Raw genomic sequence first — 17,026 nt, 5'->3', positions numbered from 1 at the left:
GAGGAAGGGAGTTGAGATCCCTAAACGCGTAATACCTGTTCTATATGCAAAAAGTTTATTCTTCATTTCTTTGGGCTGTTGTGGCTATCCTTTGGACAATATTTTTCTTTTATACTTTGGCCATGGTGTTTGTAGGAGGCTTCTGTGAACCTCTTGGGGCCCATGGTGCGGTTAATCCATCACTTTGGGGCTCCAGTGCTATATGTGCAACTATAGGGGAGCAGAGGCTGCACACATCGTCATACAGGCTTCATCATGATGCCCAGGCACCTAGCAGGGTTAGGGGCAAGTGCGGCTGCCATCGTTGCTGGTCCCGTGTGAACGCTGTTTACTTCAGGCTTGTGCAGGACGTGTACAGCAGGATTGCATTTTGTGCCTCCCAGATGACCGGCAGAATACAGTCCACACCATTGACCATGCCTTACATACATTACATCTTGAACTATGTGACCCATTGACGGGAATCGCGCTGCTCAGATCCATCAAAATGCCTTTCTACTGGTACATCGCTTCTGTCCCACACATCCTGCACTTTGTGTGAACATATCCCAGCAGTGCTTTTCTGTGATGAAGAGCCCCTAATAATGCGCCCCTCCCCATGCCTGTCACCGGGAGACTGCGCTGCGGCCAGAGATATGCGGATCCTGTTTGCAGGAATGGTTATGCTGTGGCCGCGGCTGATCACTCAGGATCTCACGCTCTTGCCGCGGCACCTTGTTTTTTCAGATGCTAATGTGGGGGTCTCCATCCACAAAGCTTTTATTCTGCCACCATACTCTGCTGTCTGGATCGTCCGCAATGAATGGAAGCGATGTCCGACGTGGGCAGTCCTGAGATTAACCACCAATTGTCTTGGCGCAACTGATTTACGTTTTGGGAAGCTCATCTTCTCCTGTCAGCCTGTGTCCGGGGAGGGCGTCCTTCCGCTGCGTCCATTCATCGCTGCGCACATGAGAATGTAACAAAGCCGCAGCTCCTGCGGCAACCTGAATCGCCCTGTACACAAAGGAGAAGAGTTACGACCCAGGCGCACAATGAACGCAGAATGAGTAATAAAGGGGGACATCTCCGGATGCTCCGCTCAAAATGCTACTATTCTATTGCAGGGATCCTGACAAGAAAAGATGCAGAAGGACATAGAAAAATAACTACAACAACCCTCATCTTGTATGAAGTTTTTAACCTATGAATGTAACTAATTATTTCTCACATTCACTGACAGCAAGCAGAGGTCTTGACAATGATGAGGAGTTGAATTATATAGTTTAAAGGCTGCAGATCTCTGATTGATCATCTGTGGTTACAGTAGCCTGGATGCTGCACAGAGCTCTGTCCATTACATCACCTGCCATTCCTGTACCATTCCTGTGGATGATGTTATGGTGGACCACCCAGCTTTCCCTGTGAAGAACATAAATATATCCACCTGTGGGCAGAGCCAGAAAAATGAGCCCCGGCCAAGAAACCAAATAGGACAAGACTGCGTTATGAGCGATTACACTTGGTGCTGTGGCCGCTGAGCAGAGTACCAGAACTCTGTGCAGCCCCATGTAAATAAAGCATCAACACTGTGCAAGGTAGGGCTGGGCGATATGAACGATATGCAAAAATATCGTCATCAATTCGGATGACGATATAGATTTTCGTCATATCGCGATACATGCCCACGGAGCGGTAGTGAATAAGCTTCTCACTTACCGCTCCGTGGTACCGCGCTGCAGGGCCTTCCGTTCACGCATCGTCAGCGCGCTAGCTGACAATGCGTGTGACGTCAGGTCTCTGCCAGTGCATGCTGGGAAGAAGACGCGGCCCGTCTCGCCTCGCGGACTCCATCAGCCAGCCCTGCAGGAAAGGTAAGTAGCAGGGGGGTCGGGGGTTGCAGATGGCTATGGCATGGGGCTGATGATGGCCCTGGCTGGGGGGACATGATGTGGCAATGGCATGGGGCTTGGCTGGCACATAGGGAAAGCTGATGATGGCATAGGGGAGGGGGAGATGACTGGCACCGGGTGGGGGGGCTGATAACTGGCAAGGGGGGGGGCTGGTAACTGGCAAGGGGGGGGGCTGATAACTGGCACAGGGGAGGACTGATAACTGGCACAGGGGAAGGCTGATGACTGGCAAGTGGGGCTGATGACTGGCAAGTGGGGCTGATGACTGGCAAGGGGGGCTGATGACTGGCAAGGGGGGCTGATGGCACAGGGGAGGGCTGATGACTGGCACAGGGTGGGCTGATGGCACAGGGAAAGGCTGATGACTGGCACAAGGGGGGCTGATAACTGGCACTTTATTTTAAACAATTTTGTGTTTTACTAACACTTAATCTTTACATTGTTTGGAAAAAGATCTGTTATACAATACACAGCTTAAAAAATTCTTAAAGTGTTGTAATTTGTATACACACACAAAAAAATTGATATATCGTGATATATCGTTATATCGTGCATGCATCAAATTATATCGTGATATAAATTTTAGGCCATATCGCCCAGCCCTAGTGCAAGGTCTGAAGAGATCTCTGCTTGCTGCCACAGACTAAAGCCATAAAACAATTGAGGTTTGTTACAGTGTATAGTGTTGTTGGATCCAAAGCACACGCCACAACACCCACAATAGGGTCTGTTTCATTTACGTCATAGTGTGCGGCAGATTACCGGATAATACTGCGCTGCATGCTCCACAGACAGAGACAATCCCTAACTAAAGGCGACAGACAGAGACAGCCACCAAGCTGATCGCGATTGGCAGAGACAGCCACCGAGCTGATGGCAACTGGCAGAGACGGCCACCGAGCTGATGGCGACAGACCGCAGCAGCCACTGAGCTGATGGCAACAGACAGAGACAGCCACTGAGCTGATGGCAACAGACAGAGACCAGTCGCTGTCACTACCCTATCAACAGCGATGACTGTAACTCCTAATCTTTTCTACAGGGACCTGCAGAGACCCCAAAGGAGATTCCTCATAATCTACTTGATGATTCTATGGGTTTTGCCTAATATTGGGGTGCGGGGCGGGAGATGTCGCAGCCCTGAGGTATTTCTAGAGTCGCTCATTGGCAGCCATGGATGCAGGAAGTGTGAAGCCGCGCGGCGCACACAGATGTCCTCCTCATTCATGAGCACTCATCCTGAAGTAACCACATTACAAGCTTCCATTACCATCCAGCAGCATGCCCCCCACCACAATGTCCCCGACAGACAGACCCTGACCCGTCTCCATCTCACTGCTTACATCCTATATCAACTGCACATAGCAGAAATAACACTTCTACAAGTATCCTGCCCATGACTGCGGGGACACTTGGGACCACCTAAAGGATCTGTCCACCCCTGATCCCTTCTACAATCACTATTGTTGCTGCTGCATTGTATAATTCCATTAGAGGGGTATTCCTATCTCAAGTCTTATAGTTATACTTTTAGGGTACTTCAAGGTAAATACATTTAGGGTATGTGCACACTGAGGAATATGCAAGGAATTTGAAGTGTAATATGCTCTTAACAGAGCAATGTCCTATTGTGTTCAATGGAATTTCCACTCTATTGTTTAGCAGAATTTTTGAGCAATTTTTTTTTGCCGTGGATCCACTTTCCACCTAAAGAATTGACATGTCAAATCTTTGGGCAGATTCCGCTAGAGGAATTCTGCTTTCATTTCGCTCAAATTCTGCTCCTATTTTGCCAGAGCTGAATAAGTGAGGAATTTCAAGCAGAAAAATATACTCTTCAATTCCTCTCCTATTCCTCGCCTATTTCTCAGTGTGCACAGATGCTTAGGGCCCTTGCACACGAGTGGAGTCCACATGGCAGATTCTGCTTGTCATGATTCAGCCTGTCCTATTCAATGGGATTACTCATGCACCTCTGCTCTCTGCTCAAAGAATGAACGTGTTCATTCTTTGAATGGAGAGCAGACACGCCAGAGAAATCCCATTGAAGCAATAGGACAGGCTGAATGACAAGCAGAATCAGCCGCATGGACTCCGCTCGTAAATTCCGCCTATTTTACTCAGTGTGCAAGGGCCCTAAATTAGCAAACATACCTCCTTCTGATAAGCTGCTGTTCCCCTCCCATTGTAAACAGCTTGTTGTCTAGGTTACCGACCACCACTCTGCTCTAAAGGCAGTAGTCTGATTGGTATATAATATATATATACATATATATATATGCTATTGGTGTTTTTACCAGAAAACCTTTAAAAAAGTAGCGATTTTTTACACAATGCCATTTTTTGGCTAAACGCATCAAAGTCCCAAATTTTGAGCAAATAAATGATTGCTCAAAAAATTCTCCCTAACATCTCTACATGTTATATTCATATAGTCCTGCTTGTACAGCAGAGTGATAAAACAGGCAGATCGGGAGAAGGAGGTACGTTTGCTAGGTGAATGCAAAAATATTTATCTTGGCAAGGCCTACAACTTTATCTATATTAGTTAATACAAAAATGATAAGTAGAAGTAATGCAGTAGAAGATATGGTAGTAGGGTGCTCGCCTCACCGCACTGGACCAACCATAAAACAGATTATCCAAAGCACCAACGGAGACAGCACTTCCAAGCAGTAGATGATATGTATTCTACATAGCACAGCTTTGGTGTGTGAATTAAATATCGCCCACTGGTTTGAAGTGCTTTGCCTATATTAGTTGAGATGGATATACCCCTTTAATCTAGTATTACCACGATCAGTGCCAGATTATTACATATCCCAGATTACTGACTAGCCATAGGAGATTATTCAGATTCATTATTTTACCTGCACTGTCTATTACAGCTGTTAGAGATCTGCTTTACAGCAGCCACATAGGCTATAGAAGCCTGTGGAATGCAGCTGACTCTCTTGACTTTTATTGGAAAGTGTCATGTGACTGATATAAACTGCTTCTCTTATAATGCTCCAGCACTGATATATCCTCCAGATATTGCATTATACATGACTGATATCAGCCGCTCCTCTTATAACTCTCCAGCACTAAGATAACCTCCAGATATTGCATCATATATGACTGATATCAGCTGCTCCTTTTATAACGCTCCAGCACTGATATAACTGCCAGATATTGCATCATATATGACTGATATCAGCTGCTCCTCTTATAACACTTCAGCACTGATATAACTGCCAGATATTGCATCATATATGACTGATATCAGCTGCTCCTCTTATAACTCTCCAGCACTAAGATAACCTCCAGATATTGCATCATATATGACTGATATCAGCCGCTCCTCTTATAACGCTCCAGCACTGATATATCCTCCAGATATTGCATTATACATGACTGATATCAGCCGCTCCTCCTATAACGCTCCAGCACTGATATATCCTCCAGATATTGCATCATACATGACTGATATCAGCTGCTCCTCTTATAACGCTCCAGCACTGATATAACTGCCAGATATTGCATCATATATGACTGATATCAGCCGCTCCTCTTATAACTCTCCAGCACTAAGATAACCTCCAGATATTGCATCATATATGACTGATATCAGCCGCTCCTCTTATAACGCTCCAGCGCTGATATAACTGCCAGATATTGCATCATATCTGACTGATATCAGCCGCTCCTCTTATAACGCTCCAGCACTGATATATCCTCTAGATATTGCATTATACATGACTGATATCAGCCGCTCCTCTTATAACTCTCCAGCACTAAGATAACCTCCAGATATTGCATCATATCTGACTGATATCTGCTGCTCTTTTTATAACGCTCCAGCACTGATATAACTGCCAGATATTGCATCATATATGACTGATATCAGCTGCTCCTCTTATAACACTCCAGCACTGATATAACTGCCAGATATTGCATCATATATGACTGATATCAGCCGCTCCTCTTATAACGCTCCAGCACTGATATATCCTCCAGATATTGCATTATACATGACTGATATCAGCTGCTCCTCTTATAACTCTCCAGCACTGATATAACTGCCAGATATTGCATCATATATGACTGATATCAGCTGCTCCTCTTATAACGCTCCAGCACTAAGATAACCTCCAGATATTGCATCATATATGACTGATATCAGCCGCTCCTCTTATAACTCTCCAGCACTAAGATAACCTCCAGATATTGCATCATATATGACTGATATCAGCTGCTCCTCTTATAACGCTCCAGCACTGATATAACTGCCAGATATTGCATCATATATGACTGATATCAGCCGCTCCTCTTATAACTCTCCAGCACTAAGATAACCTCCAGATATTGCATCATACATGACTGATATCAGCTGCTCCTCTTATAACGCTCCAGCACTGATATAACTGCCAGATATTGCATCATATATGACTGATATCAGCCGCTCCTCTTATAACTCTCCAGCACTAAGATAACCTCCAGATATTGCATCATATATGACTGATATCAGCCGCTCCTCTTATAACGCTCCAGCACTGATATAACTGCCAGATATTGCATCATATATGACTGATATCAGCCGCTCCTCTTATAACGCTCCAGCACTGATATATCCTCCAGATATTGCATTATACATGACTGATATCAGCCGCTCCTCTTATAACTCTCCAGCACTAAGATAACCTCCAGATATTGCATCATATCTGACTGATATCAGCTGCTCTTTTTATAACGCTCCAGCACTGATATAACTGCCAGATATTGCATCATATATGACTGATATCAGCTGCTCCTCTTATAACGCTCCAGCACTAAGATAACCTCCAGATATTGCATCATATCTGACTGATATCAGCCGCTCCTCTTATAACGCTCCAGCACTGATATATCCTCCAGATATTATATAATATATGACTGATATCAGCCGCTCCTCTTATAACTCTCCAGCACTAAGATAACCTCCAGATATTGCATCATATATGACTGATATCAGCTGCTCCTCTTATAACGCTCCAGCACTGATATATCCTCCAGATATTGCATTATACATGACTGATATCAGCTGCTCCTCTTATAACACTCCAGCACTGATATATCCTCCAGATATTACATAATATCTGACTGATATCAGCCGCTCCTCTTATAACGCTCCAGCACTGATATAACCTCCAGACATTGCATCATATGTGACTGATATCAGCTGCTCCTTTTATAATGCTCCAGCACTGATATAACTGCCAGATATTGCATCATATATGACTGATATCAGACGCTCCTCTTATAACGCTCCAGCACTGATATATCCTCCAGATATTGCATTATACTTGACTGATATCAGCTGCTCCTCTTATAACGCTCCAGCACTGATATAACCTCCAGATATTGCATTATACATGACTGATATCAGCTGCTCCTCTTATAACGCTCCAGCACTGATATATCCTCCAGATATTGCATTATACATGACTGATATCAGCTGCTCCTCTTATAACGCTCCAGCACTGATATATCCTCCAGATATTGCATTATACATGACTGATATCAGCTGCTCCTCTTATAACGCTCCAGCACTGATATATCCTCCAGATATTACATAATATCTGACTGATATCAGCCGCTCCTCTTATAACGCTCCAGCACTGATATAACCTCCAGACATTGCATCATATGTGACTGATATCAGCTGCTCCTCTTATAATGCTCAAGTACTGATTATAACTTTTATGATGTGAGCATATTGGAAAATAATTTGATACATTGTAACATATATCAGGACATGAGACAAGGGCAGCTGCTGTCTAGACTGGACAGCAGCAGCACTTGTAACTTTCAGCAAGCAGAGAGCTTGAGATTCTGAAAGCATTATATAAGTATAGTTGCGTCCCTCTTCCTTACATGATGGACGAACTTCTTAACTTTTATCAGGGATTTAGAGTTAACTTGGGAATGAATCTGTTACAAGCCCTGTCCAAACATCGGACAGCATGACAGATGGAATCACACTCACAGCTCCCCCCACAGACTTCCTTTATTGCTTTGTTGCACTTCATGGAGACGTCATCCCATCTATCCCGTCTATCCGCCCCATACAGCGACCGCCTGTGCCTATAACTGCATGTCAGTGAGGAAGGATGGACATATAGGATAAACCAGTTTCCCCCAATTATTATATCAGAACAACTACTGGAGGACAATGCCTCCAGAGTTGTGGTGTATACCCTTAAAGAGAGGACCTGTGTATACCCTTAAAGAGAGGACCTGTGTATACCCTTAAAGAGAGGACCTGTGCCCCCAGACATGGTGTGTATCCTCAGAGACACAACCCGTACCCCCCTCCCCCTCCCCCAGAGACGTGAACCTGTGTCCCCAGAGATGTGGTGTGTACTCCCAGAGACAGGTGTCCCATAGGTGGGGTGTATAATCCTAAAGATAAAACCTGTATCCCCAGAGACTTAGTGTGTCCCCCAAGAGACAAGGCCTGCACTCCCAGAGATGTGGTGTGTACCCACAGAGACATAGGTAGAATTCATCAATGGCGCAAGCAATCAAAAAGTGGCCATTTTTTGCAAATTTTTGCATTATTTTTTCGCACAAATCTACTCAAGCTCAGAACAGTCTTACTTTAAAGAAAAACCTTCATCCTCAGCACCCTGTGCGCTATAGGGAAATATCAGCAGGTTAGATACTTCTGTTTCCCTTTAAAATTTCCCCACAGACATACAAGCTGGGCAGTAAATATACACAATGTCATCAAGCTGCGTACAATGTTTGATGAATAGGGGTAAGGCTACACATGAACTTGCTGGCATAAACAGAGCTGTGCATACGCCTCAGATGATTGTATCCCCTAGAGATAAGGCTTATATCCCCTAGCGCAGCACTTCTCAAGCTTTTTCTACTGGAGCCTCACCCAGCACAATGATGCCTGAGCCTCACCAGACAGACCAGAAGGATGCTGGAGCCTCACCATCAGGCTACCATCATTGCCTGATCATAATATTACAATAACTACAAAATCAGTCAATAATGTTCCTAAACCAGATATATCTGCAGCCAGTGAAAGAACTTTGCAGTTTTTAGTCACTTTAGTGAAAACTGCCTCCCCTGCTGTGCCGCACCAAGAACTAGGGGACGCTTTACTGGTAAGGCCCACTTAACAGTTTGAGAAGCACTACCCTAGAGATATGGTGTGTATCTCCACAAGACATGGACATGGTTTGGTCCCCCCTAGAGATTTGGTTTGGTGCTCATTAGAAAGGGGGCCATGCACCCCCTAGAGAAATGGCATATACCCCCCCTCAGAGACATCGCTTGTAACTCCTAGAAACATGGTTTGTACCCCACTTACAGATATGATGTGTACTCCAATAGATACATGGTGTGTACTTCCCCTTAGAGACATGGTTTGTATGCCGTAGAGACATGTAGTGTACCACCCTAGAGACATGGAGAGTATCTCCTAGTATTATGGCATGTACTACCCTAGACACATGATGAGACATGGTGTGTACCACACTAGAGACATGACTTATACCACCCTAGAGACCTAATGAGACATGGTGTCTGCTACTCTAGGGTCATAGCATGTACCCTCCCAAAGGCATAGTGTGAGCCAGATTAGAGTCATGGTATGTACCCCACTAGTGAAGTAATGAGACATGATGTTCACCCCTTAGAGAAACAATGTATACAGTATACAGACATGGTGTGCACCCCCTAGAGATAGGATGCGCCCACTTTGGACGGGGTACAGGTAGGCAAGGTATAGGCGACCCTATAGCTACATGGCACAGTTAAAATTGGATGCCAGTGGTGATGCCACAGTGACCTACCACACACAGCCCCATGAGTGCTTCTTCCAGATCTGCGCGGCCTTCGATTACCAGGTCCAGCTAATCCCAACACGATGGGCAGGAGTGGGCCCCTCAGGTGCGCTCGTGTGGCTCTCGCTGGCGTTCTGACCCCGGGGAGAGGAGTGCAGGACCAGCAGCATTTCAGGGGCGGACGAGAGAGGGGGGAAAAAAGAGGGAGAGGGTTACTGGTTCCTGATATAAATCCGCCTGGGACAATAGCGCCCTGCGGAAGTGTACGTTACTTGAAAGGGCGACACATCGTTTATCTGCCAGCCTGACAAGCTTTCACAGTTCCGAGCCTGTGCCCCCCCATATTGTGCAGGGGAGGGGGAGCTGCTCATTCACAGGGCGCTCCCCCCATCCGCAGGCTCCGCAGCACTTTCTCTACTCTACTTTCTATTCAGCCCTTGTTGCGGTGAAAGGCACAGAAGCCCAGAGCCCCCCACTTTCACTGCTGCACAAAGGAAGGGAACTTCTGACCTTCTCCTTTTTGGTATCTCCACCAACTTGGAAGACGACAAAACATTTAACGCCAGGAGAAGGGGGCAGCAAAGGAAACGTCCCTGAGGACAGAAGAATCCCCCCTTGTCTTCTGGACGCCCCCTTGGCCTTTATTCTTTATCTGTCCCGCCACCCGTATCTCGATATCTACCCTGTCCCACAATTTACATGTAGAGGAGGGGAGGAAACAAGAAGACCCCCCCAGAGAAAGGTAGAAGTAGTCAGAGAAGGAGGAGGAGGACATAATTCCAGAGTGCAGCTCTGCAGTCGCCCCGGGAGCCCGGTACAATGGGGCATTGACACAAAGCAAATCGCTCTATGTGTCCTTGTAGAGATCACGCTGCATCGCTGCCTTGTGCCCGTCTGTGCCTCTGATTTCTCATATGGGGCAGAGAACTGTGACAGCTTTATCGGATGTAGAGTGCACCTCTGGGATCTGTCCACTAGGGGCACCTTGTTAATGCTTTCAAAGTCTGGGCTAGCTAGATTCAACAGCAACAAGAGAGCCACCAATATATACAAGAATGTTCACCAACTCTCACTTGCTGTTAGCTCTTAGGCTCCAGGATCTCAGTGCTGCCCCCTTCTGGTTCAGTGGTGCAGTGCAGCTGTAGATGTGAGAAGAATATAAGTGCCAATCACAGCTCAACCTGAAATGTGGCAAAGCCCTAAAACAGCACCTAATTATAATAACACAATACAATGTAGTATATAATACAATGGTCCCTCAAGTTAATATTATTAATTGCTTCCAGGATGACCCTTGTATGTTAAAAATATTGTATCTTTAGATCAAAACTCTATTTGATTGATAATTGGTTCTGAAGCCCCCATAATATCATCCCAAAATGAGGGGAAAAAATAAAGATTTAAGGAAAAATAAGCACATAACTAATATGGATAAGTCCTTACAAAAGTCAGAGCTACTGGAGACTGAATTACTTTCTATGGACAGTTCTTTCTATGGACAGTTCACACAGGGTCCCACAAAAATAAAAGGAGCAACTCATCCTGGCACAGGAGCAGTACAGAACATGTAGTATCACCCTGTACTGTAGTGAGGCGCCACTAGACAGTCGATCACTGCAGGCACTTCAGCAGTACTGGGGATTTACCAGTAAAATGGCCACTTCTATTGGTTGATCATCTAGGTATTTATATGTGCCGCAAATCCTGACTGCCTGTAGAATTATATGCTGAGTCTGGTCTCAAATTACAGTGGTTCAGAAAGGACCATTGTATGTTGAAAATATTGTAACCTGAGGCCACTATAAGTTGAAGGACCACTGTGTAGTACGATAGCACACATATCCACGTAGAGACGCCATCATATTCCTATGCTGGCTGTCAGAACTTTATTGTCTGTGGCACTGATCCCCAACCTGTGGAAAAACTACAACGCCCATCCAGCCCTGACAGCAACAGGCTGTCAGTGTGTGTGATGGGAGTTGAGTGTGCTAAAGCTGGAGGGTGACAGGATGGGAACACTGCTGTAGATGCCATGCTGGAAGTTGTAGTTTTGCAACACTGATTGAGGCTATGTTCACACTACGTACGATTCCGGTCGTAGTTCGTACACAGCAGTACATGTGTGGCCGAAACTACGGCTGTGGGAAAAATAGACACGCGGCCGGATGCGTACGAACCGTGAACATACGCCCGTAGTAGAGTTATGCTTCCCTAGCTTGATTCTAAGCGATCTGAAGCAGGTCATTTACTTGGAAATCTTCGCCCAGCCCAATAAACCTCACAGAACCTTTTGGTTCGAAAAATCAAGTTCAATTTGGCTGAAATAAGTACTTCGTACGGGACCGCACTGAAATCCACGGCCGTGAGTTGGAACATTTCCGTCCTCAAACAATGGTCGTGTTCGTTTTTCACGGCGCCGTATACGATCCGCCCGTAAGTTCATATGTAGTGTGCACTGTGCAGGCGTATATCGTATACTTTCAAGCGAACGCATCAACCTCAAAACTACGTGCGTATATTTGCAGTTCGCACTACGGCCGGAATCATACGTAGTGTGAACATAGCCTTAAAGTGATGGATATATCAACAATATTTCACACACCATATTGATGTCACTGGACATTTATAGCGTTCACAAACTGGAAGTGGTTTGCCCATTCCCTATACGGATCCTTTACATCTATACCAGTAGTGTCAAACTCACGGTCCTCCAGCTGTTGCAAAACTATAATTCCCATCATGCCTGGACAGCTAAAAGCTTTAGCTCTGGCTGTCCAGGCATGATGGGAATTATAGTTTTCCTACAGCTGAAGGGCTATGAGTTTGACACCTGTTATGTAGCCTATGCCACTGACCACTGGACAGCCCCCCCCACCCAGTTGCTCAGAGCTTCACCCAGCAATGGGTTAAGCGCCAGTTGTGGGGCCAGGGTGGCACAGGATGGAGTCATCTGTGTGTCCTTTAATTAAGTCTCATTAGAGGGAATCCAGCTGCTTCCCGCTGCCCCCCCCCCGGTTATTATACACCCGATTACACTGCTGCCCCCTCCGCAGCGCTACCATGAGATGAGGAAACCACAGGCACCCGGGCAAAGATTGCAGCTTCTGGATGAGTGCACAATGAAGGGAGGTTGTTTTTACCTTCATTCACTACAGGAGCCGCCGTGGGAATGTAGTCGACCCACGCTAAATCCCTCATACAGTCCGGTGAGGGGCAATCTGCTGATTCATTCAATCTTTGGCCGGGTACACACCTCATTTATTTGAGCTGATTTTAGCACAGCAACAAATAGCAAACATTGTTTACAACATGATTAGTCGCCATAATTCAAACGATAGGTGCCTATTTCCCTCTGAAGTCAATGGGATGTGTAAATGCAGCTTTATCCTGTACAGTCAGTCAGTGATTTGGCGATTGTTTGTAGCCCAGACCTCCAGGATAATCTGGAATCTGAGTAGAAAAAATGGAAATGCCCCTTGTCTGATAATCCAGTATACCTGATAATCCAGGACTGGTTATAAAGGGAACAGGTGGTGTCTTCTGAGCAACTTGTGTCATGGCGGAGACTGGGGACCATATATCAGCTTCTGCTGTCCAGGGATTTCCTAGAAGGAGCAAATATAGAACAAGTACATCAAGTGTAAGGGGATCCTATACCTGCAGCTTCGCAGCACATACAAGGCCCTCACTATATGAACCATCAGTGGTTCAGGATTTGTAGTCGTAGCAAGGCACCCTGGGAATCGTAGTTGTGCAACAAGTTGGGGTACAGTGCTCTAGATGTTGCAGCTTCAGGATATCAAGGTATGCTGGGAGATTTAGCGCTTTTACAACAATTGGGGCTTTTGATTGTAAGCTCCTATGACTCATGTAGATGGTTTAGGAAGTTGGGGGAGAATGGGTTTGACCATGAATGTCTGACATGGTTCAAAACAATAAAAATACTGATGCCTCATGAGCCCCTTACTGTCGTTGAGTTGTGAGGGATCAGACATAATACGTGAAATACTGCATGACTGGTGGAGAGGGAGCCGAACGGCTGCCATAAGACCTCATACTGAGGCGTGAGCTTCTGTGCACCTTATTCACAACTCAAATAATTTGCTGTCTCCGGTAACTTGTGAGATGAAATGCCAGGGATCAGACAAGGTCTGCGATAAATGGAGAATATGGTAAATGAACAGACATGGACCAAATGGCTCGGCTTCGGCTGTCACTCCCGATCTACGCATTTGTTTCTCTGAACGCACTATTCACGTTATTGTCCGTGTTGCAGAAGGTCGATGCCCCCCCACCTAAAAAAAAAAGGTTTATCTGGTAGGACAGAGAATGAGTCATGACGGCCCCATCCAGAGACCCCCGCTCCACTATGTCAGATCTGGACGTCTCTATTTCCAGTTCCATATCTCTACACATTTGGAGAATTTGGCTTGGAGGGCCCCAGCTGTTACCACGTGCGTAGTTACAGAGTGCCCTCACGGGAGAACACGTCCAAAAGCCAAGTGAAGCACGAATGAGCCGTCCAGTGAGCGAGTCATCAGCGGGGAGACCATATGTGTTCCTGAGAAAAGAGTCAATAACCACAAAGAGGCGGGTGAGGAGGTCCACACTGCCCCACATGGGCTCCTCACCCAATGTACTGAATGCTGGGCCCGGGCCTCATGACTGGCACAATGAGGGCCACAACCACGAAGACAAATTCTTCACCGACGATCCTGATAAATGTAAAGAAAGGATCAGCAAGAGGCAAAGGTGCATAGATCCTACAGTAAAACGGACAATGAAAATAAAGCTGCATTATAGGCACCACTTTACTATTTCCAGTAACTGGCAGAATAGTGAGTGCAGCTCCGGAGTATAATACAGGTTGTAACTCAGGATAAGTAATGTAGTGTATGTTCCCAGTGACCCCACCAGCAGAATAGGGGATGCAGTTCTCGAGGATTATACAAGATGTAACTCAGCATCTGTAAGGGATAAGTAATGTCATGTATGTAACGGGGTGCAGGCACAGAGCACACACAGGTTGTCATCCAGCTTTGGCCACTGGTTCTGTGTGTTGGAGATGATGTTGGCACCACTGCTTTCCTCTGCTCCATCCTTACAGTACAGGAGGCAGTGTCAGCAGGAAGCGGGGCTCTCTATGTGAGGACAGGTGATGCAGCGATGGGGGGAGCCTGATACGGATGATGGAATGCTGCGTCAGCGCCCCCCTGAGGCAGACTTTCCAGGTCATGGGCCTATTATCCACGTTCGGATGACTGGCAGTAAGTGGACCCATCTGTGGTTCTCTGTTAACCCCGTAGGCTACTGATCCCATAACACAAGGCCATGCGCTGATCTTGCCTTATAAAAGGAAGCAAATGAGGTACATTAACCCACTCTCTGAAAGAACAGCCATGCAAAGACAATAGTATGAGCAGATCTTCATACCACATATTCCTACAATATTCTGCCATGTGTGCTCCCTGAAGGGGGGCTGTGGCTACAAGAACCTGGACCCATTACCTCTAACAATGACACGCAGTACATCCTGTGATGATGTCACACCCTGCAGTACATGATGTCACACCTTTTTGTCACATCCTGCAGTACATGGTGATGCCACATATGATGTTAAACCTTACAGGACATAATGATGTCACATGATCAGGTACAGGGTGATATTACACCATGCAATGTATGGCGATGTAATTTATATACAGTCTATATACACCAAACTAAAAATGTTTGTTTTAGCACCAATAATTTAGTTTTGGCGATCACTCCTTATTAGCGGCAGGAGCTGTACAGATGCCCCTCTCTCCACTGGTCGGATCATACAGATACAGTCACATACTGGATGTCCTTACACGATCCCAGCATGATTACCATCACTCCCATCATCCGCCCAGCATTCTGCAATCCCACATTCAGCTTTTTTACACTTTGCTTCCCTCAAGTCACACATCACTTTGTGTTTCACCTTCAGAGATTGCTGTGATGTGATCACAGTCACTGACCACGCCATATGCTGCTGTACAGTCCATCTGCCGCAGTCTCCTCCCGGCGTCCATCATTAGCGCCCACCCTGCCAAGACCAGGGGACAGACTCCTGTGACCGCAGACACGTGACTGCTCCCTGAAGGGGTCTCTGGCATGATGGGTGAACTTAATACAAGCCGGCTGCATTGGGTTAGGGTGCTATGAAATGAATCGATTTTTGGCGGTCAACGATAAATGATGACAAACGAGGTGGTTTATCGTTAACCAGAAATCGTTCACCATATTACACAGAACGATAGTTGTTAGTTACGATTGTTACAACGATCGTTACTACGATTGTTCACTCCATCTGATCCCAGCAAAAGAATGAACAATGTAGAATTACACTGAATGCTAATCGTCCCGTGTAATAGGGCCCTTGCATTAAACTGTTTCCCTAATAAGATAATGTAGTCTGCAGTTGGGCTAATATGATCGCTTGCATGATCGACCCAATGTACAACTGATCGTCTACAGCCTGCCCAATACCGATCTTATGTGTATAATCTGCATATTGTCTCTACACCAGCCTGACAACATGAATACTCTGCAAAATAGATGTGGCTGTTGGGGATGCCACCCATCTGGCTACAGGGGTCTTCATATGTAGCAAAGTGGATGTGACTGCACCCCTGTAGCTACCTCCTGTAGCTTTTTTATTTTTATTTTAAAAGCAAACTTTATTTCAGAGTGCAGTACAAATAATTAGGGAATTTCCACATGCAGAACGTAACTGTGATGCAGAGTTATTGTAGGTTGTAGCCTAGTTGGGTTTACAAGATGCACTTGAGAGTCTTGGTGGGTGAGACAGATGTGCGGGGTAGTGGATTCCAGAGTACGGGGCAAGCACAAATATCACTGCACAAATTGGTCAATTTAAGCGTAACTTTTATTTTCTCAATGAAAAAGTTATTGTGGCTACCAAGCCAAACAGTTTCCATCAAATCACGTGTCAGTCACATGGCAAACAAACCTTTGGTAATGTATACAATACTGCACACAGAAATATCCAAATGTATGTCAGAGGTCAGAGCACACAGCACGACAGATATAACTCTAATGGGTGTCCCTGACCAAGGGGAGACCAGGTGGGGGAGGGGGAGGGGTAGGTGGAGAGGGGAGAGGCAGAGGAGGAACTAGGGGAGAGGTCGAGCAGCAGAGTTGAGGATACATTGAGGGTGTCAAGGTCCCCATACATCTTAAGGCCCTTTTAGTTAGCCTGATATAAGGCAGTCTACGGAATCGAATGAGTGCCGATCAGCGAGATTAGTGCTCGTTTGCAGTACC

The 17,026-nt window shown here is 45.9% G+C and overlaps 1 protein-coding gene across 2 annotated transcripts in view; it reads right to left on the bottom strand.

Annotated features, from left to right (window-relative positions):
• The window catches only part of SLC6A9 (solute carrier family 6 member 9), a 101,139-nt gene that overhangs the window by 35,943 nt on the left and 48,170 nt on the right, over window positions 1–17,026 (bottom strand). Inside the window, exon 1 of one of the 2 annotated variants that reach the window (XM_069981173.1) lies at window positions 9,725–9,751. The exons of the other annotated variant lie outside the window; for it this stretch is intronic. Coding sequence (XP_069837274.1) covers window positions 9,725–9,739 — 15 coding nt within the window. The 5' untranslated portion in view covers window positions 9,740–9,751. Of the gene's footprint in view, window positions 1–9,724; window positions 9,752–17,026 lie in introns of those variants that run through there. 2 annotated transcript variants of the gene reach the window in all.

This window comes from Dendropsophus ebraccatus, chromosome 8 (assembly GCF_027789765.1).
Source record: "Dendropsophus ebraccatus isolate aDenEbr1 chromosome 8, aDenEbr1.pat, whole genome shotgun sequence".
Taxonomy (NCBI): domain Eukaryota; kingdom Metazoa; phylum Chordata; class Amphibia; order Anura; family Hylidae; genus Dendropsophus; species Dendropsophus ebraccatus.
Note: the sequence above shows the minus strand (reverse complement) of the source record. Positions and strands in the feature narration are given on the sequence as shown.